The sequence below is a fragment of the Pimephales promelas genome, chromosome 8, assembly GCF_988280905.1.
Source record: "Pimephales promelas chromosome 8, fPimPro1.hap1.1, whole genome shotgun sequence".
NCBI lineage: Eukaryota > Metazoa > Chordata > Actinopteri > Cypriniformes > Leuciscidae > Pimephales > Pimephales promelas.
In genome coordinates this window covers 12,932,501-12,956,750 of record NC_142776.1, presented here as the reverse complement: position 1 = coordinate 12,956,750, position 24,250 = coordinate 12,932,501, and the positions used below count along the sequence as shown (strand labels likewise).

The 24,250-nt window shown below is 37.6% G+C and overlaps 1 protein-coding gene across 1 annotated transcript in view; it reads left to right on the top strand.

Annotated features, from left to right (window-relative positions):
• The window catches only part of gga1 (golgi-associated, gamma adaptin ear containing, ARF binding protein 1), a 51,043-nt gene that overhangs the window by 22,532 nt on the left and 4,261 nt on the right, over positions 1-24,250 (top strand). The window contains exons 8-16 of the mRNA XM_039655646.2: positions 6,120-6,257; positions 6,342-6,423; positions 6,534-6,644; positions 7,652-7,789; positions 12,582-12,643; positions 14,055-14,236; positions 14,512-14,729; positions 17,563-17,732; positions 17,808-17,918. Of these exons, the coding sequence (XP_039511580.2) occupies positions 6,120-6,257; positions 6,342-6,423; positions 6,534-6,644; positions 7,652-7,789; positions 12,582-12,643; positions 14,055-14,236; positions 14,512-14,729; positions 17,563-17,732; positions 17,808-17,918 (1,212 nt within the window). The remainder of the gene's footprint in view (positions 1-6,119; positions 6,258-6,341; positions 6,424-6,533; positions 6,645-7,651; positions 7,790-12,581; positions 12,644-14,054; positions 14,237-14,511; positions 14,730-17,562; positions 17,733-17,807; positions 17,919-24,250) is intronic.

Genomic DNA, 24,250 nt, shown 5'->3' with positions numbered 1-24,250 from the left:
TACGGTACGGTTCGGTACGGCTCACTTGTGGTGCTTTTCCACTGCATGGTACGGTACAGTACGGTTCGCTTCAGGTCGCTTTAAATGGTACCTGGTCTGTTGAGGTTCCAAGCGTACCGTACCGGTACTAAAATGTGACGTGAAACACTGCAGATCACTGATTGGTCAGACAGAATCGTCACTACCAGCGTCACTACTAGCGTCATTGTCGTTCCGCCCAATCACGCCCCTCCAGGGGTCGCTGTCATTGCCCACGTGAGCGTTGAAGTCCCCCAGTAGAACGACGGAGTCCCCAGTCGGAGCACTTTCCAGCACTCCTCCCAGAGACCCCAAGAAGGCCGGGTACTCTGCACTGCCGTTTGGCCCGTAGGCACACACGACAGTAAGAGACCTATCCCCGACCTGTAGGCGCAGGGAAACGACCCTCTCGTTCACCGGGGTAAACTCCAACACATGTTGGCTGAGCTGGGGGGCTATAAGCAAACCCACACCAGTCCGTCGCCTCTCACCATGGGCAACTCCAGAGTGGTGAAGAGTCCATCCTCTCTCAAGGAGTGTGGTTCCAGAGCCCAAGCCATGGGTAGAGGTGATCCCGACTATCTCTAGTCGGAACCTCTCAACCTCACGCACAATCTCAGGCTCCTTCCCCGCCAGCGAGGTGACGTTCCACGTCCCTAAGGCTAGTTTCCGTGTCCAGGGATCGGGTCGCCGAGGCCCCTGCCTTCGACTGCCGCCCGATCTTCTCTGCACCGGCCCCTTACGGCTCCTCCTGCAGGTGGTGAGCCCACGGGAAGTGAGCCCACGGGAAAATGTATTATACGTTTTTGAAATTTGTATGTTTAATTATGCAAATTAGGCAGTATCTCATTAAATATGCACAATTTTGCATATATTTTCAGTAGATATATCTGAACACATGATAAAGCCAGGTGCTATTTTTTTTTACACACAACAAAATGTTTTTTGTTTTTTTTTTCATTTTGTTTATAGAGGTATTTCAAGATATATGCTTTCATTACCTAGGAAATCTAAATATACTGTTCATACCCTTAATTTTTTAAAAATTATTATTATTATTAAAATGTCACATAAATAAGGCCAGGAATGATTTATTAAGAAATCCCTCTGAAAAAAATCTTCAGAACACAGCTAAGTGTATAACTGGAAAGTTTGGTGTACATAGGTGCTACATAGGCTGAGATATTTTGACTGGAGAATCACAAAAAAATAATTTTGAGAAAAAGGCATTTAAAGATTTAAGTAGGGAATTGATTACATTTCTATTGGGAAAAAAAAAAACTTGGTGGAGGTGTTTGAGTACCCAAACGACCCTAGGAGCTATGTTGTCCGGAGCTATAAGCCCCTGGTAGGGTCTCCCAAGACAAACAGGTCCTAGGGGACGGGTCAGTCTAAGAGCGGTTCAAAAAACCTTATGAGTGAATTAAAAAACAAGGACCGGGATGTCGCCCGGTATGTCGCGGCTGGAGCCCCACTCTGGACCGGTATCAATGTAAAGCTCTCAGTCTCCTGCACAACGCTGTGTAACCCAAATAGCTAAAGCTAAAGATGAAATCTCATTGGCTACTGCTAGTTTCTGCTGACATGATTTGCTCACACGCATCACGCGGTGTACTCTGCCAATGTTAATTCATTGATTTATTGCAGTTGTATCTACTGAAAATATATCCAAAATTGTGCATATTTAATGAGATAATGCCTATTTTGCATAATTAAACATACAAATTTCAAAAAACTTTTCAAAAAATTTTTTTATATAATTGTGTAAGTGATCAACTGAGGAAGTTTCATGGTGATATCTATTATTTAAATTTTTTACCCCTATTCACCTAGTGTCTCGCCTTAAAAGTAGGTATTTTGTTGCAAATATATATACATAAAAAAGGCAGTGAGCCTCCAATATATCTTTGCTCTGACCCATGACTGTTTATCTAGAAACTTAATTTCCTCATCTTGATTGCCTACTTACAAAAAAACTAAGGGAAAATGGTCCAACGACTGAGCAAGATATGCAATTTGGTGGCCATTTTGATATGCAAATTAGAAGGTAAAAAACTCAATTTCGCTTGGGTACCATTTTTTTTGGACTCAGCACCCTTGAAATATATATGGTAGGCCAGTTCCTGACTTGTACCCATAAATGCTCCGCACTTGTTATAGAAGGCCATTTTTCTAATGTTTATTAACTTTTTTACTTTTCACCATCATATGCAAAATAATCAAATATCTTGATATTCCGGTTCAGACTTACAAGAGTTTAAAAAGAAATTAAACAATTCCTGAAAAATTATGAAAATATATATTGAAATATGTACATTTATAATTATTTAATTGCCACACAATTTTAGGAGTTATTTGACATCACAATAGCAACAAGAAGTGTTCGATTTTGTCTTATGGAAATGGACAGTAAAACAAAAAAAGCTTAAGTCGGGATGCAAATGTACATTTGTTTAAATAAACTACATCTGTAAAAAGTGTAAACCTAATTTTTAAATATATATATATATATATATATATATATATATATATATATGAACCCAGGTAACAATGCATGACTTTTCACTATACCACAGTAATAAAACAAAATTGATAGATTCTCTATAAACCTTGTGTTATCAAAAACAGTAGTCTAAACATTTAGTATAAATATAAATGAAAAAAGAAGAGAAAAACTGCAATATAGCTTTTAAACAAAAATATTACTGCATTACTCCTCTAAGATATTACTCCTCTAAGATATTAATATTTATACATGACTATATTAATATAACAGCATTTAATATGTATATACGGTGAGGAAAATAAGTATTTGAACACCCTGCTATTATACAAGTTGTCCTACTTAGAAATCATGGAGGGGTCTGAAATTGTCATCTGTCCACTGTGAGAGACATAATCTAAAAAAAAAAAAAAAATCCAGAAATCACAATGTATGATTTTTTTAATTTTTTTTAAATTTTATTTATTATTTATTTTGCAGATAAGTATTTGAACAGCTGAGAAAATCAATGTTAATATTTGGTACAGTAGCCTTGACCCATCTTCAATGCTATAACTGAGGGAAGGAGATTGTTCCTCAAAATCTCACAACACATGGCCCCGGTCATCCTCTCCTTAATACAGTGCAGTCGCCCTGTCCCATGTGCAGAAAAACACCCCCAAAGCATGATGCTTCCACCCCCATGCTTCACAGTAGGGATGGTATTATTGGGATGGTACTCATCATTCTTCTTCCTCCAAACACGGTTAGTGGAATTATGACCAAAAGTTATATTTTGGTCTCATCTGACCAAATGACTTTCTCCCATGACTCCTCTGGATCATTCAAATGGTTATTTGCAAACTTAAGACGGGCCTTGACATGTGCTGGTTTAATCAGGGGAACCTTCCGTGCCATGCATGATTTGCAAACCATGACGTCTTAGTGTATTACCAACAGTAACCTTGGAAATGTTGGTCCCTGCTCTTTTCAGGTCATTGACCAGCTCCTCCCATGTAGTTCTGTGCTGATTCTGTGCTCACCTTTCTTAGGATCATTGAGACCCCACTAGGTGAGATCTTGCATGGAGCCCCATTCCGAGGGAGATCATGTTTAGACAGTCATCTTTAGTTTCTTCCATTTTCTAATGATTGCTCTAACAGTGGACCTTTTTTCACCAAGCTGCTTGGCAATTTCCCCGTTGCCCTTTTCAGCCTTGTGGAGGTGTACAATTTTGTCTCTAGTGTCTTTAGACAGCTCTTTAGTCTTGGTCATGTTAATTGTTGGATTCTTACTGATTGTATGGGGTGGACAGGTGTCTTTATGCAGCTAATGACCTCAAACAGGTGCATCTAATTTAGTATAATAATGGACAGGAGGTGGACATTTTAAGGCAGTCCAACAGGTCTTTGAGGGTCATAACTAGCTGATAGACAGGTGTTCAAATGCTTATTTTGCAGCTGTATCATTTAAATAAATAATCAATCATATATTGTGATTTCTGAAAAAAAAATTTTTTTTAGATTATATGGACATGGACATATTGGACATGCACCTATGATGACAATTTCAGACCCTTCCATGATTTCTAAGTGGGAGAACTTGCAAAATAGCAGGGTGCTCAAATACTTATTTTCATCACTGTATACTGGCACATTTCTAGCCTGGTTCAACCAGACTCTAGAACATTTCATTTGTAAATAGAGTCTGGCCTCTCTCCATTGAGAAACATTTACTTCCTTGTAGGCGGGTTCTCTGTTAAAGTTCAAAACTATTGGATCTGCCCAGAGTCACTCATGATCTGTCATAGCCAATTGCTAACGTGTGGTCATGAGTGACGTATGACATGCGCCGAAACGGCTGGAAACAACAAGAAGTCCGAATGATCAGAGGATTATGTTTTCAATAGGATTTCAGTCAACGAGAGCTGCAGGTTTTGTTCATCTAGGAACAATTATTAATTCGGAATTTATATTTGACACGAAGGACAGTAATGTATTCATTCAACGGTCGAAGCTGTGTCTAATTATTACAAATACGCCGCTGTGGTCGTTTTCTGATCTGCCGCAAATGCTGTACAGTGAATGATCTGTCTCTATCTGCAGATGTGTAATAAACAACATTTTTGTCATATTACGTCGTATTGTTTCTTAATTACCTTAATTATGGTCTAAAGTATGTGTTTGTACATTTTTATATGGCGTTTAGTTTTTTTGTTTTTATTAAAACAAATTAACCATTGACATCTAAAACTGAAAATCAAATTACATCTTCAAAGTATGGGTTTTCACATTTTTATTTATGACAATTATTTTTTTTTAAATCACAACCAATTTGTATGATTTACAACATGTAAAACTGACACACGCGCTACATCAACGTCATGGTTCTCAACCACTCCCTCTATTTGCTGATTGGTCCTACAAAAAAATTATTTCTGGAAACCTAAGGATATACAGCAGTCCCAGACGTAGTACTGAAGGAAAATGAAATTGAGCGGAAGTGCGTAGGAGGGCGCAGCCAGGCTAGCACATTTCTGCCAAAAAAGTTTATTTTACTACAAACGTAAATTCATAAGTTGTGGAGTGAAATGTCTTCTAAATGGTTTGTTCTTCGAACAATGTTTCTCCTGTTTTTTTGAGTTAATATGTTGAGAATATCAGCACTGTTTCATCTGGCTTTAACTAGTTTGAATCACAGAGTCATATCTGGGTTTATAATAGAGATTGAGAAGCATTTGAATTCAGTGCAGAATTCTCTGTGGATCGCGCAGCTCTGTTTAATGTTTGCGTGACCAAGATCAGGCCGCACTTAAATGCATCTGCTTTGGACGCGATCGCTGTTTTTTCCGTGCTGCACAGTTCAAACAAGTTTTGTTTCGCTTTTTGAGCTTTTTGCCATTTGATGTTTCTCATACGCAACGCGAATGACAGCGTATAATCAAAGAGAGTTGGGTAATTTTGTAGAGGCAACAGTATAAAATTTTAGTTGCACTGACGTGAAAAAATGGTCTCAAAACCATACAATTTAGTCTGAAGCCCCGATTTACAGTGGATCGCTAATAGTAGGGGCTATTTTTGGGCACCACATTGTAGACCACTGCTCTACGCTATTTCTCTCTTGAAGTTATCAACAATAAAAATGTCTTTGTATTCTTTTAAACTAGAGTTGTAGGTATCATTCAGTCCCCTCACTCAAGCACTCGTCAATGCAGGTGTCTAATGTTGTTGCTGTCTCCAGTAGTTTGTAGTTTTTCTGTCTTATCGGTTTCTTTTTTTTACTATGAAACAATAGACCTGGGCAGTGTTGCTACCTTGTGAACTAGTTAATTAGTGCAAAAAAACTCAAGGCACATATGTTAGCTGAGCGTACACAGTATGCACATTTAGACATCTTTCTGCGCACACTTGGCTAATGATGAAATCTGAGTCACGCACACTTTAACGCATACGCTAGCATATGCATAAAAAAACCCGAAGCATACTTTTGATAATAGGATTTTTTTTATGTTGAAAGAGTGTGTCTGTTATTGCTGCTTTTTTATTGCACAGTACCTTTTTTGTGAGCTTTTTCATGAGCACTGAGGATCTGCTGTGTAATGCATACAGTGTGTTTTCAGGATCAGAAGCGTATGGAGAAGGTGTCGAAGAGGGTAAATGCTATTCAGGAAGTAAAGGAGAGTGTTGGGCTTCTCTCTCAACTACTGGGAGATTACAACAAAGAGAGCAGCTCACAAAGCAATGAAGAGCTCATTAAGGTCAGTAACACATGTCAGCAAAACAACCTGTCACACCCCTTAAAGGATAGTGGTGGATTTAGAACTACTATGTCACTTTCTCAGGATCTGTACCAACGCTGTGAGAAAATGAGACCCACTCTCTTCAGACTGGCTAGTGATACTGAGGACAATGATGAAGCTCTCGGTGAGGCATACAGTTCGAAGGGCCAAATCAATAATTTCACAAATAGTGCCAATGAGTTGATGACAAGGGTACATTTCCGACACTGTCTTTGTTTATGTCTTTGTCTGCAGCTGAGATCTTGCAGGCGAATGACAGCTTAACACAGGTGATCAATCTGTACAGGCAGCTAGTGAAAGGGGAAGAGGTGAATGGAGACACCGTCAATACAGCCAGACTCCCAGGTACAGCACTGACATCAGCTGTGAGGTCATTGATGCCTAAAGATTTTAAGCCTCATAGAAATAATCATAAAGCATTGTTAAAGGGGTGTTTCACCACTGGTAAAATGGGCTTTCAATAAAACTTGCCTGCCTATGCAGCAGAAAGGCAAAATATTGTTTTGAAATCTGTGAGAAAACAAAGAAAAACGGCTGTTGTCTTCCTGTTTGCCAAATAGGTAGGAAAGCAACACGGTACTGGCATGTTGCTGTCCAAGGCCACTCCCATCAGATTGCTATGTATACACTTGACTAGATTCAAATACTGCCTTTCTTTAGTAGGAAGTACTTCTTAGTAAACGTTGTCGTCATAGTGTCGACTTGTTTTGTTCACTGGTGTAAGAATTCAAAGAGTAAAGGTTTATGGGAATGGGTTACTTTCAATTTCCATTGATGGGTACAGTGTGTTGTAGTCAAAATCTGAAAAACCTCAGTGTTTGTAGTCAACATTTCAAATTGGATGACTACGAACACAGTGTTTTATGCCAAACGGAAGGGTAAAAAACTGAAAGAAACTGTCATTTTGTCAGTTCTGCCCAACCTCCCGAAGCAAAACAGTTGTGTACAGATAAAAAAGCTGTTGCCATAGTGTTAATTTTTTTACTATAATGCTGTTTAAAGAGACAAAATATTATATAATTTTCAATATACTCTTACAATAAATGTTCTGTTAATAACTTTCTGTCGATCAGACTCCGTGGTAGGGGCTACAAAAATGCGAAAGTATAATCTGTTTTCAAAGAAGTCCTGGTGCTGTCAAAAGTCTGCCAGAGGACCCTTTTTCATTAACATTTACTACAGATATTGTAACAATTCAAAGCAGATTGAAAATCTTTAATATAGTTTCTCCGTTTGCTGTGAACCTTGTTCTATGTTTTTTAGAAATTATTGTGTAATAGAATGCCCACTAATGTGGGCATAATTTCCTATGTTTTTTCTAAAGTGTGATTGGATACTCTTGGTGTTCATAGGCAGCAGTACCGCTTTGTTGGACCTGACAGGACTGGACACATCCCTTTCAGCTCAGTCTTTCTCTGAATTTCCCTCTCAGACACCATCTTCACAGGAGCTGGGCTTCAGTCTTCTGGATGATGAGCTCATGTCCCTGGGTAAGACATCTGTGATGATATTTGTATTCTCTTGTAGAGATGCACGGTTGGCGGTTATCGGGCGGATGACGTGTCTAAAAAATATATTTTAACTAAATTTGGGCAGGTGGCGGGCGGTTGAACCAAATTATGTGCCAAAATGCGTTTTATATTAGGCTACAATGAAAATATTGAACAGGTCAGTGTGAAGAGTTTCAGTGTGTGTGGAAGGAAGAAGACAGGGTAGGCGTGACTGGGACTCGCGTTTATTCAGAAAAACAAAAAGAAACGAGGCGCACAGTAGTGCATTTGGAACCATAAACAAACACGCGATCCAACACTTGCTCCTCAGTCTCGGTTGCAGTAGCCGCGTGCGAAGTCCCAGTCCAACTCTCTCTCTCGCTCTCTCATTCCCGCCGGTTATATGCGGTCTCAATCAGACACAGGTGTTCATCTGCACTTGACGCGCGGCTCCGTCCTTTCTCTTCCGCTACAGACTTCGCAAAATCACACCCCCCTCGCCACAATCAGGTTTGCCGAAGTGCATTTAATTTATTTATTTTTGTCCCTGCGTGCCGATCGGAGACGGAGTTCACTGCTGATATTCTGAGAGCTTTCTAGTATCGCGGCTGTCATCAGCAGCACCTTGTATCGCCCAATCAGCGGATGGCGGGTAGGTGCGGTTTTGAAAATTGGTCAAAACTTTGGTGCGGATGGATGGCGTAGTTTTGTGATGCGGTTGCGGATAAAATAATAGCCCATCTGCGCATCTCTATATAGTATACCATGCCCACGAGTGATATTCCCTTAGGCCACGCCCCCTTGTCTCCCCAAAGTATTATAAGCGATCATGCGCATCCCGTGTGCAGAATGATGCACTTGAAGCAACACCAAGTCACAGCACACAACGCTTCACATTGAAAAGAACATAGCGAAGGGATTATATCTATAATCTATGCTTAGTAGGGCTGCACGATTTGGGGAAAATGTCATATTGCCATTATTGAGCCAATATTGCAATTGCGATTTGCGACTCCGATATAATAAAATGGTTTCATGAGTCCAACTTGCTTGGTTCTAAAGTAAAATGCAAACACAGATTAATGTTTATTTCTCAACTCAAACTAAAAACAACAACAACAATAAATGATTGAGAACACCTATAATGATCAATAAACCATCAACCAAACCAACATTACAGTGATTCCATCATTACAATTGAAAGCTATCAACTTTTTAAAAAATTATTAGGCTTAAAAAAAATATATAACAGCTTTTAAATTAAGTGAACTTCAAACAATCCCCACATAAACCCATAATAAAAAACATATTTACCTGTGCCCTTCCTGTCTTAACAGAAATTGAATAAAGTTATCAAACAGTCTGCGCTGCATGAATCATAAATTATATATAGAATAATCCTTATTAAAGCTACAAAAGTTCTTTAGTCAAGATCAGTGAGTAATTTTCTAATTTCCCTAATGTTCTTTTAACTTTACTGACAGAACGCTTTATTCGCTGCTGGCCCTTTAAGAGAACCCGTTGCTGAGACGCGGATCTCACACGCGCCTCATAGCACAACACAACTCTTTTCATCCATAGACTTTTCTTATGTTATGAAGATACTAGACAAAACCACATTTTGGCATAATTGTGTGTGCTATTGTTCGTTCAAGCTCGAAAGAGAACTGTTTATTCTGGCACGCGGTCAGTGCATGCGCATTATGCGAGTCTCGTCTATTCTAGGGCACTCACAGGCAGCTTTTCACTTCTTGTCGTGCAAAATGCGAAAAGGCATTTGCACCAATAAGAGGGGGATCTTGTAACACTAGTTAAAGGATGACAAAAAAGAAGAGATGCTGCGTTAATAGCCCTAATTTGTTTATTTCATATAAAATCGCGGCATTTTGCGTTATATAATTGCATAGGTTTGAGATCGCTATTACGACTGCGATATGATTAATCGTGCAGCACTATTGCTTAGTGTATTCTAAAGGGCAATAAACTCCACTCCAGCAAGATAGTCATTTTAAGCAAATCATAGACCTTTATGCTTTATCTACAAAATAAAGTATAATATCGGGAACATTGATCTTGAAGAGAGTGTCGTCGTGTTACTGTCGCAACCGAACGCGACACGCTGTGTGAATGCTGAATGCATGGAGAATGACTGAGGCGAGATGACTTTCCGTTAACTTTAACTTAGAGACTAAAATATTAATTTTACCACACATTAAGCTATTGAATGACTTTAGAAGTCTTGGTATATAGTGTGAAAACTTGATTGTGCTTTACAAAGTTTTTTATGCCTTTAGTGGGAATTAACAAAATAACACAATATGCAGAATGTCGGACGTCACTGAAAAGCTGCAGCCGTGGTGGGAGGATTTTAAGTGTGGCGGCCCGCCACGGGAGAATGAATGTAGCGGAAACACTGTACCATGTATCTTCTTGATATTATATGGATTGTGAATTAAGGCATATTAAGGATTGCGTGAAAAGTGGGTGGACTTAACCCCAAAATGCATGACCCAACACAAAAACCTAAATGAATGCATAAAAATGTAAAAATGATCTGTCCTGGTTTCAGTGGTTTTCTTTTAAAGAGCAACATGCAGGTTGGACACCCCTACATAGCAGAGTGTATGTTGATGATAAAACAACTAGATTTTCTGAACTGGAGTAATATATATTTAGCCATTAACGATATTTTGAGAAAAATTGTGTTAAAATATCTTCCGCGTCTATAAAGCACTAACCGGAAGTGACGATCGGCGAGGGAGTATGTTCAAGTTCAAGCTCAGGTTACAATGGATGCGAATGAAGAAACCGAGTTCTCCGATGTTGACGAACATGCCTATGATGGCCAACAGGCCTATTATTATGAGCCTCCTAGGCGAGATAGAAGTCAGGGGGAGATCGGGGGAGGAACAATGGGCAGAGGAGAGAAGTAACGTTAGAGTTGTGGTGTCGAAAACCAGTGGCGAATACGGCAAGTGACTTGGTGAGTTGATGTAAGTTAGCACCGTGACCATCTACTGTATGGCTAGTACCTTGGTGTTTTGCAATAAATCTGCTTTAGCAAACATACTTTCGACTTTGTTCTTGATTAAACATCCATCTAGATTGTCTTAATTTAAGCCAGCAACATTTTGTCTTCTCATATTCTACGCTGACAGTGATTATGCAGTCCATCCAAGCTGGTTAGCACTATCTACATTGACTAATGACCATGCCATAACAACAAATAAATAATTACAAAATTTTATTTTTTTTTTAAATTTATTTAAAGGATTAGTTAACTTTAAAAAAAAAAAACATTTGCTGATAATTTACTCACCCCCATGTCATCCAAGATGTCCATGTCTTTCTTTCTCCAGTCGAAAAGAAATTAAGGTTTTTGATGAAAACATTACAGGATTTTTTTTTTTCCATATAATGGACTTACATGGACCCTAACTTTTCAAGGTCCAAATGACCGTTTCAGTGCAGCATCTAAACGATTTAAACGATACCAGACGATGAATAAGGGTCTTATCTAGCGAAACGATCGGTCATTTAAAAAATAAGTAAAAAAGTTTTTTTTATAAGCACAAATGCTCACCTTGCTCTGTTCTGTGATGCGTGTTCGTGACTCTCCTGTTCGAACTCGTTCCTCAAAATGAACAAATCTTTTTTCAAGTCATTTTGTTCATTCAACAAACGAAATGATCCGAAAAAACATTTGTTCATTTTGATGAACGAGTTCGAACAGGAGAGTCACGAACGCACTGACAGTAAAAACATTTTTTCACTAGCGATGTAATGACAGCTCTGTTTTTGGAGCAGATGAACTTACAGTTTTGCTATTAGTAGAGACGCACACTGTTGAGAGATGCACAGACTCAGGTAATTCATATATGCTTAAAAACTAAAAAAATCTCAATAGCTCTAAAATTGAATTTTGGAATTAGCAATGGAGGCTTGGAATTAAATGTGAAAAAAAAATCCTAGACACAAGCGTTTTAAGGACAAAAACCTGACAAATGTCTTTGTCACCTTTGCCCCCCCCCCCCCCATTTCAATATTTAGAGCCCAAGCCCAGGCAAGCCCAGGGGCAGAGGCTCTATTGTATTCCTAAGGATTCTTAGGGCCCAAGCCATCTCTAGAAAACAGTTTGCACAGCAATAATTATTTGCACTTAAACAAATGCTTCAAAATCTATTTTGAGGTTGCACAGACTAAATCTAGGGAGCATTTGCGACCAAAAAGGTCACAATTTCAAACCTTTTCTCATTATAACCAACTAAGTATAGATATGATGTAAATAGGAGATTGATTGTGCAGTTTAGTCAGGTTTACTGATTGTACGGTTGTTTTCGAGAGAGCAGAACCGTTAACTCACGCTGAAATTAAGCCATTAACTGCTTTAGCAATAAATAAAGAGAGCACTCTTTGCTTGTTTTCTCTATGTAATCTATTCTCCATGGAACGAAACAACACGGGTGAAGTGCCTCGAGAGCCGCAAAGTAAAAAAACAAAACAATTTTACATTAAATTGTAGGGAGAAACTGCATTTCATATTCCAGTTCAAACCATTAAATGTATTTTATAGTGGTATGTAATGATCAAGAAATGTATACCTGACTTTTGTTTGGGTGGCACTAGCTTTTGGGAGCCGTCTCAGCTATTGGCCATTCATTCCTTGAAAGTAATTTTGCAAACTGAGCTTCAGTAGAAAGCTAATTCAGCAGAAACTTTGCACAGTAAACAGTAAGTGCAGTGACAAGACCATGTGTGGCATTACATGCTCATGTTTGTAACTCTGTTTCAGGCTTGACTGAAGTCAATTCACCTTCCCAATATGGAGATGATATGACGTGGAATACTTTTCAGGTGGGCATGAGTTGACTTTATCAAGATTTGTTTTCAAATTGTTGTTATAAGACAGTACACAAACAATATGGAGACTGGAGAGCTATTCTATTTACAGTACCAGGAATTATTTATCTTACCTGCAGGTATTATTACATGTCAGTAATCTCTCTTTGGTGGAACCCCCCAACTAGCCTTTTTTAATCACGGTTTTAACCTTAAAGTCTAAATCCATGTAAGATTTTTGGTCCGACAAAAAGAGGTACTCTCGGTCAGGTGCTGCAGGTAATGCCATAAAAATAACATTATAGTTGCAAAGATATGCGTCTGTTCTTTCATGTTGTCAAAGTTACCCGCCGAATTGACAACACACTAACGTCAGACGCACGTCCATTTACAAACCAATCAATGTCAAAATGCAGCCCACATAGATGATGACGACAGGACTCAAGTATGTCACGTGAAGTTGTATAGTGTGCTCGCATTATTGCAGTGTGAAACCAAACCAAAACTTTCTGAAAGTATAAAATGTATCAAAACATGAACTTTGGTTGGGACCTTGTTGCAGCCTTTCAGGTGTGAAAATGCCCCAAGAATGTTTAAATTCAGAGAAAAAGGCAGTTTTAATTGACCAAGACACGGACCATGTCCGTGCGTCGCCTATTTATGACATCATATCTGTGTTACCCTCGATTTCCGTTATATTTTGTATGGAAACACAAAAGACGCTTTAATATGTTATGTGTTTTATTAGACAGGTGAACAATTGGGTGGATATTTTCATCAGAGCAATCGCTCCAGCGGCCTCGTTCCACTCCAATTGCTTTTGTAACGTTAATTAATCTTTAATACAATACCGGTCATCCATGAATATGATTTCTGCCTGAGTTCTGTCGTATTATCCACCGGCTGTAGAGGTGAAGATAACAATTCCCATGATTTTGTGAAATCAAGGTGTCTTCAAGCTACGCCTTTGTTTTTAATAAACAAGCTCTGGTGGCAAAAAGTCACATAGTGTGTCTTTAAAATGCAATACTTACAGTATTAATATAATTCTTATAATCTGTATTTTTTTTACTTTTGCAGAGTTTTTTTTAATTAAATTTGAATATTTAAAAAATATATATATTTAATTTTTTGCCCACAGTATTAAATTAACATCAGCAGTATGACAACAGGATGTTTTTCCCCTTTCTACCCCTAGTATCTGTCAGTGCGGTGTGAATTAGCCTTTTTTTGTCTGTCAAGAATAAGGTCTGCTGGCTCTGATGTTGCAACATACAGAATGCAGTTTGATAAGTGCCTACCTTAAGAGTGAATTGTCAACAACTCACCACTATTTGATTATGGAAATCCCTAGTCAGTTGATGACTTGGGTAAATAACATTATGTTGTATACATGTTAACCATACCACTTCAATGTTTTGTTTAGTCATCAGATTCTGTGGAAGCTCCCGTAGCGCCAGTCCCTGCAGTGCTGTTGCCAGTGGCAAGTGCTAACAAGACGCCAGTAACTGTGCCTGTGACATCCACTAAATCCTTAGACGAGTTAGACCTGTTGGGAAAGACCCTGATGCAGCAGTCTCTACCCCCAGAAAATCTTCAAGTCAAATGGTAAATGTATAGCTGTTTCCATTTTTCTATTCAATTAGTGAAACGTATTATAACGGTTGGGTGAAATGTATGGGACCCTATACTTGGCTACATGTCATCACTTTCACTTAAAAATGGTTGCTCTTAAGGCCTTTAAAATATATAATTGGAAAATGTTTGCTTGTTAATAAATGCAAAGATTATTGAGAACTTTCAGATTACTGGTAATATTCATGGTTTAAAAATATATCTGGCTATATTAGTGCAACAGATATACATTGAAACTTTTTCAACAGGGACAAGCTTCAGTCTCAGTCCAAACCCACACTACGAGACCTTCAGATCAAGTCTGGAAATAACTCTTCTACAACCCCCAGCCCTGTGTTGGCCTTTTCCTCTGAGCCAGGAGCTCTGCTGAATTCACAGCTCACAGCAGGCATCACTCCAGCCTCTACCCCTCAGGATGACATATCATTGGTGAATCTGACTGTGCCCCTGGAGTCTATCAAACCTAGTAAGACTTAGGGCAGACTGTTTTAAAAGTAGTTGTTTAACCTAACAATGAGAATTGTCTCTCCTTTTTTTATCTCTCATGTCATTTCAAAACCTGTACATAAAATCAGAACATTTTAACCCTCTGGGGTTGTTCGTTTCAGAGTCACACTTGGGGTGTTCGGGTCCAAATGGACCCGAAGGGCAGGATTCATGTTAAAAAAAAAAAAAATCATATTTTTTTTTTTTACTTGTTTTTTATATATTTTTTTTCTTTTCTTTTTTGGTGTTTTGAGATAATTTTATGATTTATAATTAATATTTATGCAATAATTATGACCCATTTTTTCCCATTGAACACAATAGAATTTTTTTTTAATTTTTATTTTATTTTATTTTATCAAAGCTGTATTACATTTTAGAGTGAAGCCTAGGCCTCATGAAAGCAATTTTTGAAAAAAGATAGATGTCATCTGGTAGACACACTGAGCATTTTTATCACGCAATAGCACATTTTTACCACTATAGTGGATTAGTGGATACAGTACAGCTCTCTGTAGAAAGGCTTGGGGATTCTAGTGATTTTTGCAAATACCAATTGTTTTTACCAAAACAGATTCTCAAAGACTATTTTTGTCTTGATTTTTGTTTGTTTAGTTGGTTTAGATGGTAATTTGAAGTTTATTATACAATCAAATCTGAACATTTGCATTGGAAAGAGAACAAATGGAAAGCATTTTGTTACCCAATGTTTAATTCTTATTCTAACTTAATAAAAATGCAATTCTTTCAGTCATAACATATATTTAAATTATTTGCATACTATTTACATAGGCCATTCTATGAACAGTAACTCAAAATTGGCACAGGTGCTGCATTAGGCCTGGAGGTTGCTAGGGTATAACTCCATCCTTTGATCTAGTGTGTGTGTGTGTGTGTGTGTGTGTGTGTGTGTGTGTGTGTGTGTGTGTGTGTGTGTGTGTGTGTGTGTGTGTGTGTGTGTGTGTGTGTGTGTGTGTGTGTGTGATTCACCCCTTCACCATTGAGTCATTTTTTTCTGCATTCTGGCTGATTTGTAAATTGTATGCACAAAGACTATTCTTTGTGCATACAATATACAAATATATTGCACTTAGATATACAATATACAGTATATTGCACTTAGACTATTCAAATAGACTATTCTATTTGAACAGTCTATGTTTTCATATTGAATAATCTGTGTTTTCATATTTTTGACAATTTCCCATTCATTTCCTATGGGGGTCCATTTGAACCCGAAGGTCCTGAGTGTGACTATTTTTTTACAACCACTTAGACTGTTCACATCCTGTCACCAATTTTTTTGTGTGTTCACATAGCTCATACCATAAAAGTCACCTAGTTTCGTAACATTCCGATGAAGCTGTGATTTTTAAAAATTCAAAACAGATTTATGTAATCTGAATTTATGAGTGTGAAAGTGTATAAAAGTGTGTGTGTGTGTTTGTGTGTGTGAGTGTGAGTGTGTGTGGTTGTCTGTTTTGCACTCTTTGTGTTTTATAGATTCACCCCTTCACTGTTGTGTGCTTTTTTTATGGATTGTGTCTGATTTGTAGATTGTAAGCACCAAAAAACTCTGTTTTTTCACATTTCATTTCCTATGGGGGTCCATTTGGACCCGAACACCCCAAGTGTGACTATTTTTTTTACAACCTCTTAGACTGTTCACATCCTGTCCCCAATTTTTTGGGGTGTTCATATACCAAATACCAACAAAGTCACCAAATTTCGGACCATTCCGAAGAAGCTGTGATTTTTAACATTTTTTTATTTGAATGCTTCGGGTCCATTTGGGCCGAACAACCCCAGAGGGTTTTAAAGAATTTGGCTGTTTGTTATTTTCCATGCAATTACAACTGGTTTCCTGAAGGTCTTTAAAAAGCCTTTAAAATACTTCAATTTAGTTTCATAATTTAAGACTGGAGAAAGTCTTGAGTATCTTTCATTTTATTTAAAAAACAGATAGTTTGCAAACATCTTAGATTTGGTAAAGGACAAACTGGAGACAACTCACATAAATTCATATCACAGAGTTAAAGGAATAGTCCACTTAAAATTTAAAATTGTCATTTACTCACCCTCAAATTGTTTCAAACCTGTATATGCATTCTCAAAATATGTCTGTACAGACATCTTTTGTGTTCAGCAGAAGAAATAAATTCATAGAGGTTTTAAACATGGGTTTAATGTTTATTTATTTATTTTTTGCTTTACTATAAACTCCAAAAGTTAACAATTTTGAGAGTCTGATTTGAGTAGTCAGTTCTGTAAAGTAAAACTTTAAAATGATTTGTGAGTCACATGATCTGTTTATGTTAGGAACAAAAAAAAAGAACAATCATTATTTTGATCATTATGATACACCAAAAAGCATTACATCTGCCCTAGCTCTTTGTGGTGTGTTCATGACTGAAGTCGAGGTGAGCGAACTGTTCTATTGTTGTCTATTGAAATAAAGGAGAATTATCAATTATGAATTATCAACAAAAAAATTGGCTTTAATGGCAGTCTGTTCCTCACAAAGCTGTTGTATTCCTTCAGCACACAAGTCATATCGACTTCTTTTATTGTGCTTTTGTGTTCTTTTATACGCTTGAAAGACTCAGTCCGCATAGGGACTAATTGTATGGAAAAGAGTCTAGTACAGTTTTTAAAGATGTCTTGTGTTGTGGATGCTTTTTCTTTTTGTTGTTTGTTTTAAAGCAAGGATGTGTTGACCCTTTTGTTTTATTCCTGTGTTTTAGTGCTGTTAAGAACATCCATTCAATTGAAGATTTATTTAAAGATTCCTTTTTCTCTGTCTGACCTCACAGGTAGTTTGTTACCCGTGACAATCTTTGATAAACACAGCCTGCGAGTTTTGTTCCATTTTGCAAGAGACTGTCCACCAGCCCGGCCAGATGTTTTAGTGGTGATAATCTCCATGTTGTCGTCTGCCCCTGTGCCCATCACAAATGTACGATTCCAGTCTGCTGTTCCTAAGGTAACTATCTGTACATGTGTCTTCAGTAAATCTCTAATGAATTTTGTATTAAAGCTGTATCCTATGTATGTGCAGACGATGAGAGTGAGGTTGCAGCCACCATCGGGATCAGATTTACCAGCCTTCAACCCTTTATTGCCCCCTGCCGCCATAACACAGGTCCTGCTTTTAGCCAATCCTCACAAGGTAAATAATCTGACAGAATCAGAGAATAGATGGGCTGCAACAGTACATATATATTGGGTGCAAAAATAGGGCTTTCGTTATGTACACAAAATGACAGATGGATTTTGCACCATATGTTGTTAATTCCTTGGGACAAGAGATAACCAAATCTACTGGAAATAGAGAATAGACACCAATTCCTTTGGCTAGCATTTTTAAAGCACTCAAGACAAAAGAAAACACGCTGTCTGTACGCTCTTGAAAATCACTCCCTGCTCTTGACTAAAGAAATTTTGTAGCTTTAATAAGGATTATTCTATTTTTAATTTATTATTGATGCAATGTAGGCTGTTTGATAACTATATAATTTCTGTGTAACGTTACAATAATAGTCTACTTTTATCAGCTTGACGTTGAACTTAAGGCGCTTTTCCACTGCATAGTACGGTACGGTTCGGTTCGGTACGTCTCACTTGTGGTGCTTTTCCACTGCATGGTACGGTACAGCACGGTTCGCTTCAGGTCGCTTTAAATGGTACCTGGTCTATTGAGGTTCCAAGCGTACCGTACCGGTACTAAAATGTGACGTGAAACACTGCAGATCACTGATTGGTCAGACAGAATCGTCATTCCCTGCGTCACTACTAGCGTCATTGGATTTGCGACACGAGACACGAGACACTTTTTTTAGCAGTATTTTTGTTTTGCTGCCATCAGCCTCATTTTAAACACATTTTTCCGTCTAGCAGTTAAAAACAACCACATACCGAGAATCAGGAACACCATCCCCTCGATAGTCTCCATTGTTCCTGTGTTGTGGGTTTGAAAATGTGGCCCTTTTAAGATGATGTCATGGCAGTGAGGCGCGCGCAAATAACGATCAGTCCCACACACTTTGAAGGGGTACTACTGCGGTGGAAACGAAAAGCGATCCGAACAGTCGAAGCGTACTGAGCCGAACCGTACCGTACTATGCAGTGGAAAAGCGCCATTATGCTCCATGCTCGTACCATGATAACGTTACATTTGTGGTGCTATCTAGCATAAGCCATTTCACTAACTATTTACGTATCTTTCACAATCAGCAATGTTAACATAGGTGAATGTATAATATGATAACGAAAACGGTTAGTGAACTAGACTGAACAATTTCCGTGTAACAGTAAGATCGTAGGAAGTAACATTACTGTACTGAACGTGTCTGGAAATGTGTATTAAACAATATGATAGTAGTGGGAGGAGTGACATTAGACAGTACATCTAGTACATAAAATAAGTTACACGCTAAAACACCTACTTTTTGTTTTCCTGGAACAGTCTTCTGTTTGTTTTTTATGTTTATGTGGAGTAGTAGGTTAGTGTTGGAGTCTGTGTTGTGCTGGAGGCAGGAGTTTTTTTCTGTTATCAGACTCCATGTCGTCAGCTGCAATGCCGTCGCATAGACCAGTGGTTCTCAAAGTGGGGTCCGCGGACCCCTGGTGGTCCGCGAGCTAAAGCCAGGGGGTCCGCGAAATAATTTACAACCTAACGTTTTTTTCCATGCTATGAGTCATGTTTTCTTTATCATCTGAAAACATGCTGTTTATTCCTAAGTAACTTATATAAAGCATTTAACATAAAACAATACAAAGTAGACACTTAAAGTTTTCTATAGATAGATAATCTGTCTTTGCGTCAAGTAGACTATTCGCTGCTGTTGATTTTGCGGGATGTGCGCCAGAAAGGAGACAGAGAGACGGCATGAACCCGCATCCGGTTCTTTTCTGTATTTTTAAAAGGCATGACATTTTGTAGTCATTTATAATGTAGCCTATACACAAATAAAAAAATGGACACTTTACCGTTTCGGATGATGCACTCTTGTCTTATCTATGACCATAAATAAGAGTATTCCTGTTTCCACTGCTGAGGAAAAATTCCCATGTAATTGCGCCCCGGCGTCTCGCGTGCGCGCACAATAGTCAGTTCTAGCACTGCTACTGTAGATTTGACATTAGAAGTCTGATCATTATCAAAATAAAAGTGCATAGTGACAGGGCCGTACCCACAACTGAGGTTGCAAGGATGCACATCGCGATGATACTGACCTTCTCTCTGAGGTGCTTCAGCAGACTAACAACGATAGCTCGTCAATGTCAAAATGTTTGAGTCGGAGTGAACTCAAAGTTCCTCGCACAACGTTTCAGTCAACGGTCATAAAGTGCGAGATAAGATGTAGGCCTTAATTAACATAAACTAAACAGCTGTTTTAGATAAAAGTTTTAAAAAACGACTGAAACAATCAGTTTGCAAAGTATTAATCAAGCTCAACTTTAACAAAGGAAAAAGCAGGTCAATAGAAACATACTGCATGTGCCCATGAGATTAACATTATGGATTCATATATTTAACATATACTGTATGTTTTTTTTAGCTATTTACAGTAGCTCAAATTAACAACGCACGCACCTATTAAACATAATGCCATTATCATTGTATTTATAGGCTTATGGGCTTTATTTGTGTGCAGAATAGGCCTAATTATTGAAACATTTCTCTTTTAAGGCCATTCCTGATTGGAATATGTGATTGTGTTTCGTGACATCTTGACAAAAAAAAAAAAAATGTATGCCACTGACTGACGAGAGCGACATGCTTCTACTAAATCTATAGTTATCCAATTGTGGGGCCTTAAAACACCTTAAAATGCACATGTGTAGATCAAGAACATCAAAAATTCCTAAGTGAGGGATCCTAAGTGATTCCTAGCAAGATCACTTTCGTTACCTCAGTAGGCTATTTAGAAATTCCTGCATAGTACCCTGGGTGGAGACCATTCATTTTGTGCAAAAATATTTCATTTGCCGCTCACACATTAACTTTGTGCTCAATAACTGTTATAAATATGAGGGGGGTCCTTGGAATTTTTTTTCCCCTGAAAGGGGTCCCTGGCACCAAAATGTTTGAGAACCCCTGGCATAGACTATATAAAAAGGAGAGAGCGCGCATGCACATCACATAGAAAAGTAGGACATCACATAGGACTTCACGTAGAAATAGGAATACTGGCCTTCCGAGGCAACAGCAAAATCCGACAAGTGGATCATTGTAATGTTTGATTACAACCCCATTACACACAGGCAATAAAAAAAAGGATTCATTTTAGAAGAAAAGTTCCATATAGCACCTTTAAGAAAAATGGATAGCTTTCATTTACACTAATGTTGAATAGCTGGAATTAATGTTTAAAATTGGGGTAAAAAAATATTTTATCAAGACATTAGTAGCTATATTAATACTGGCCTTCATTCATAAAAAGATGCCATTAAGGAAGTATTTAAAATATAATGCTTTGTTGTTTCTACATTCATGTGGAGATTAACTGTGAAATTATTACATTATAAAAAATTTTTTTAAATACAAATCGAAGTGTTTTTAATGTGATAATCTAGTTTTTTTTTTACATTTAATAAATAATATAAAACATAAACATAATAAAACATAATAAATAATATAAAACACAAGTTTACCACATTTATATAATTTTGTTTCATTTTAAAAACTCTATATTGTAATCAAGTAATGATTATTAATAAAAAAAAGTACAAACTAGAACCAGTGAAGTAAATGTTAAAGCAGAAATAAGAAAGCTGGAAACTGTTTCTCTCATTCAAACTCTCCCGCTCTTATGTGCTGTTGGATTTTGGGAAATAGTGCCTCAGCGAGTGTACATCAGATGTACTGTAGAAATCGGAGTGCATTGTGGGTACAAAACAGTGAACGAATGTAGGGAAAGTAGTTGTTCACTCAGTATTCGAACGCCTCTACAAAATGGCTGACACCCGATATTGTAAACTACATGGTGGATAGGGAACTGTTTCGGACACAGCAACAGAACGCTTGCTGTTTTATGAACTGCTTTAAGGCCCCATTCTCAAGTTTCCCGTGCTGTCGCTCTAATCTTATTGGTAGACTGCATGTCTGGCCATATCTTATAGAAAATACAATCACAAGTGAGATATAAAACTGAGATGTCATTCTAATCTGTCTTGGCTCAAAAGAGTTAAAAATAACTTTATTCTGTTGGAGAGTGTTGTTTTATTAACCACAGCAGTTCAATGCATTAAATCATTAACTAGATTTACAATCGGTCTGTAAACAAAATTACTTGTACTGTCAAAAATTACTAAAATGTAATTCGAATTGAACAAATAATCAGTTTTCTTGTCCCTAAGAATCAGCATAATGCAGGTCAAACTGTAATATGAATGCTCCATTGAAAGGAATGGGATCATGTCGCTTTGTCGCGTTGTGAATGGGGCTTACAACAGACGTGGACAACATCTCAAATGGAGCACAATTTTTTCAGCTTTCCAGCTGGAACTAAAACACAATGGTGAAATTGAAAGTATAAGTTACCAAAATGTGGCTTTATAATTTGTATTTTTTAAAGGGGTGGTATAATGCCCTTTTCACAAGATGTAAAATAAGTCTTAAATGTCCCTACAGTGTGAATGTGCCGTTTTACCCCATGAAAATACCCCACAGATATTTTTATGTAGCATATTAAAGTTGTCATGTTTTGATGGTGAGCAAAGACAAACCATTTTTGCCTGTCCCTTGGCCTGTCACGATAACAAATTTTTCTGGACGATAAATTGTCCAAGAAATTATTGCAATAAATGATAATATTGTTATTCTGAGACCATTTACATCTAAAATAATGATAATGCAGGTACACCTTTTCAAAGATCAAAAAACGTTTATTAAACTTTCTATTTAACACTGAAAATGGAAAACATTTGAAATATCCACAATAAATGAACAAAACAAACTAAAACAATAAAAGCAATGGACTCTCAGTCTCTGTTAGCAAAAAATGCTCTTGAATAAATACCAAAAACAGTACATAAAATGGATGAAAACAAAACCCGACCTCACCCTACGATAATGTTTTTGTTATTAAAGCATTAACACACAAACCACTGTTAATTTAACATTAATTTAAAAGCAAGCAGCTACTGTGTGCATGGTTTGGCATGACTGAATGTGCGCATAGTGCACTCCCTTAATAATTCCTAAAAAGCTGACAGTTCGTCGCAATCTCACACATCTCTGTGATTATCAATGAAGCTGGCTGCACAATGAATCTTTCATAAAACCCCTTTTTTGTTACAATTCGAGGATTTGCCAGCATAGAGAATTCAGCACTGAACAAAAATTCCGTATTGAGCGGTGAGGGAAATCTATCCTAATTTCCTTCTCAATGGCCATTGCGTTCAAGAAATCAACACATATCGGGCTTGGGCAGAGAATCTAAGCTCTAGTTCACGCTAAGGAACAGAGAGTTGTCATCCAGTCTCTTTTGTAGAGAGAGAGATGAGGAAAACAAACAAGCATGCAAATGGAAATTATCGTAGCTGGAAAAACTATCTAGCTCATTTTTTTTTAATCGTGCAATTTATTTGTTTATTGACTATCGCGCCTTTTACATGCTCCTGGCACAGAGAGCAGAGCTTCAACAGCTTGTGTCCTTTTACCTCACACACACGCATGAATTAAAAAATTTCAAAAACTTTTAGCCTTTTATGTTCAAACCGGAGTCAGAAAGATGGAGAGTTTCAAGAAGAAGTGACAACATGTAGATTCCAACAGGATATTTCTGAATGGTTAGGTGATGAATTTATGTTGCTTATGTGTATATATTCTAGTCTGTCTTGATAATCTATAAATCAAATTCCTGGGTGGGTGTTTAGTTTATGTTATATAGATTTTAGGGTTTGTGATGTCACCAACCTGGGAGGAATATCATGTAGTCCCTACCAGCCATTTGTTGTAGTCCTTATAGTGTCACTGGCCCACCGGTGGGCCCAAATCCATTAGATTTTTAAAACAGTATTATCCTATACTAAACCTAACCTAGACAAACTATTTATCATTTGAAAGCTTACAATCTTTAGTTTCCATATTTGGAGATTGATGTTTTTAAAAATAAATTACAGAGGTGGTGTAATTCATCAATTTGCAACAATATTTTCATACTCCCAAGGCGTGTTTAGACCTTTATTTTAAAATTGGGATAAACATGAAAAATCATGAAAGAAGGGTAGAAACCTCAGTTTGTTTTCATCCCAAGAGTTCAAAAGATAGCCTCCATTCAATTATTTTAGAAAAAAAGGTCTGAATTTTTTTGAAATATACAGAAAAAAATGATAGAATCATCATTTGACATGTGGCAGGAAGCTATAAAGCACGTACTTGTTCTTTTTATGTGTTTCTTAGAGGTTGAATTCATATTAAAATCTGCCAAACTTCTTATATTATGAGGGGCGGCAGTGGCTCAGTGGTTCATGTGGATTGTCTACAAACCGAAA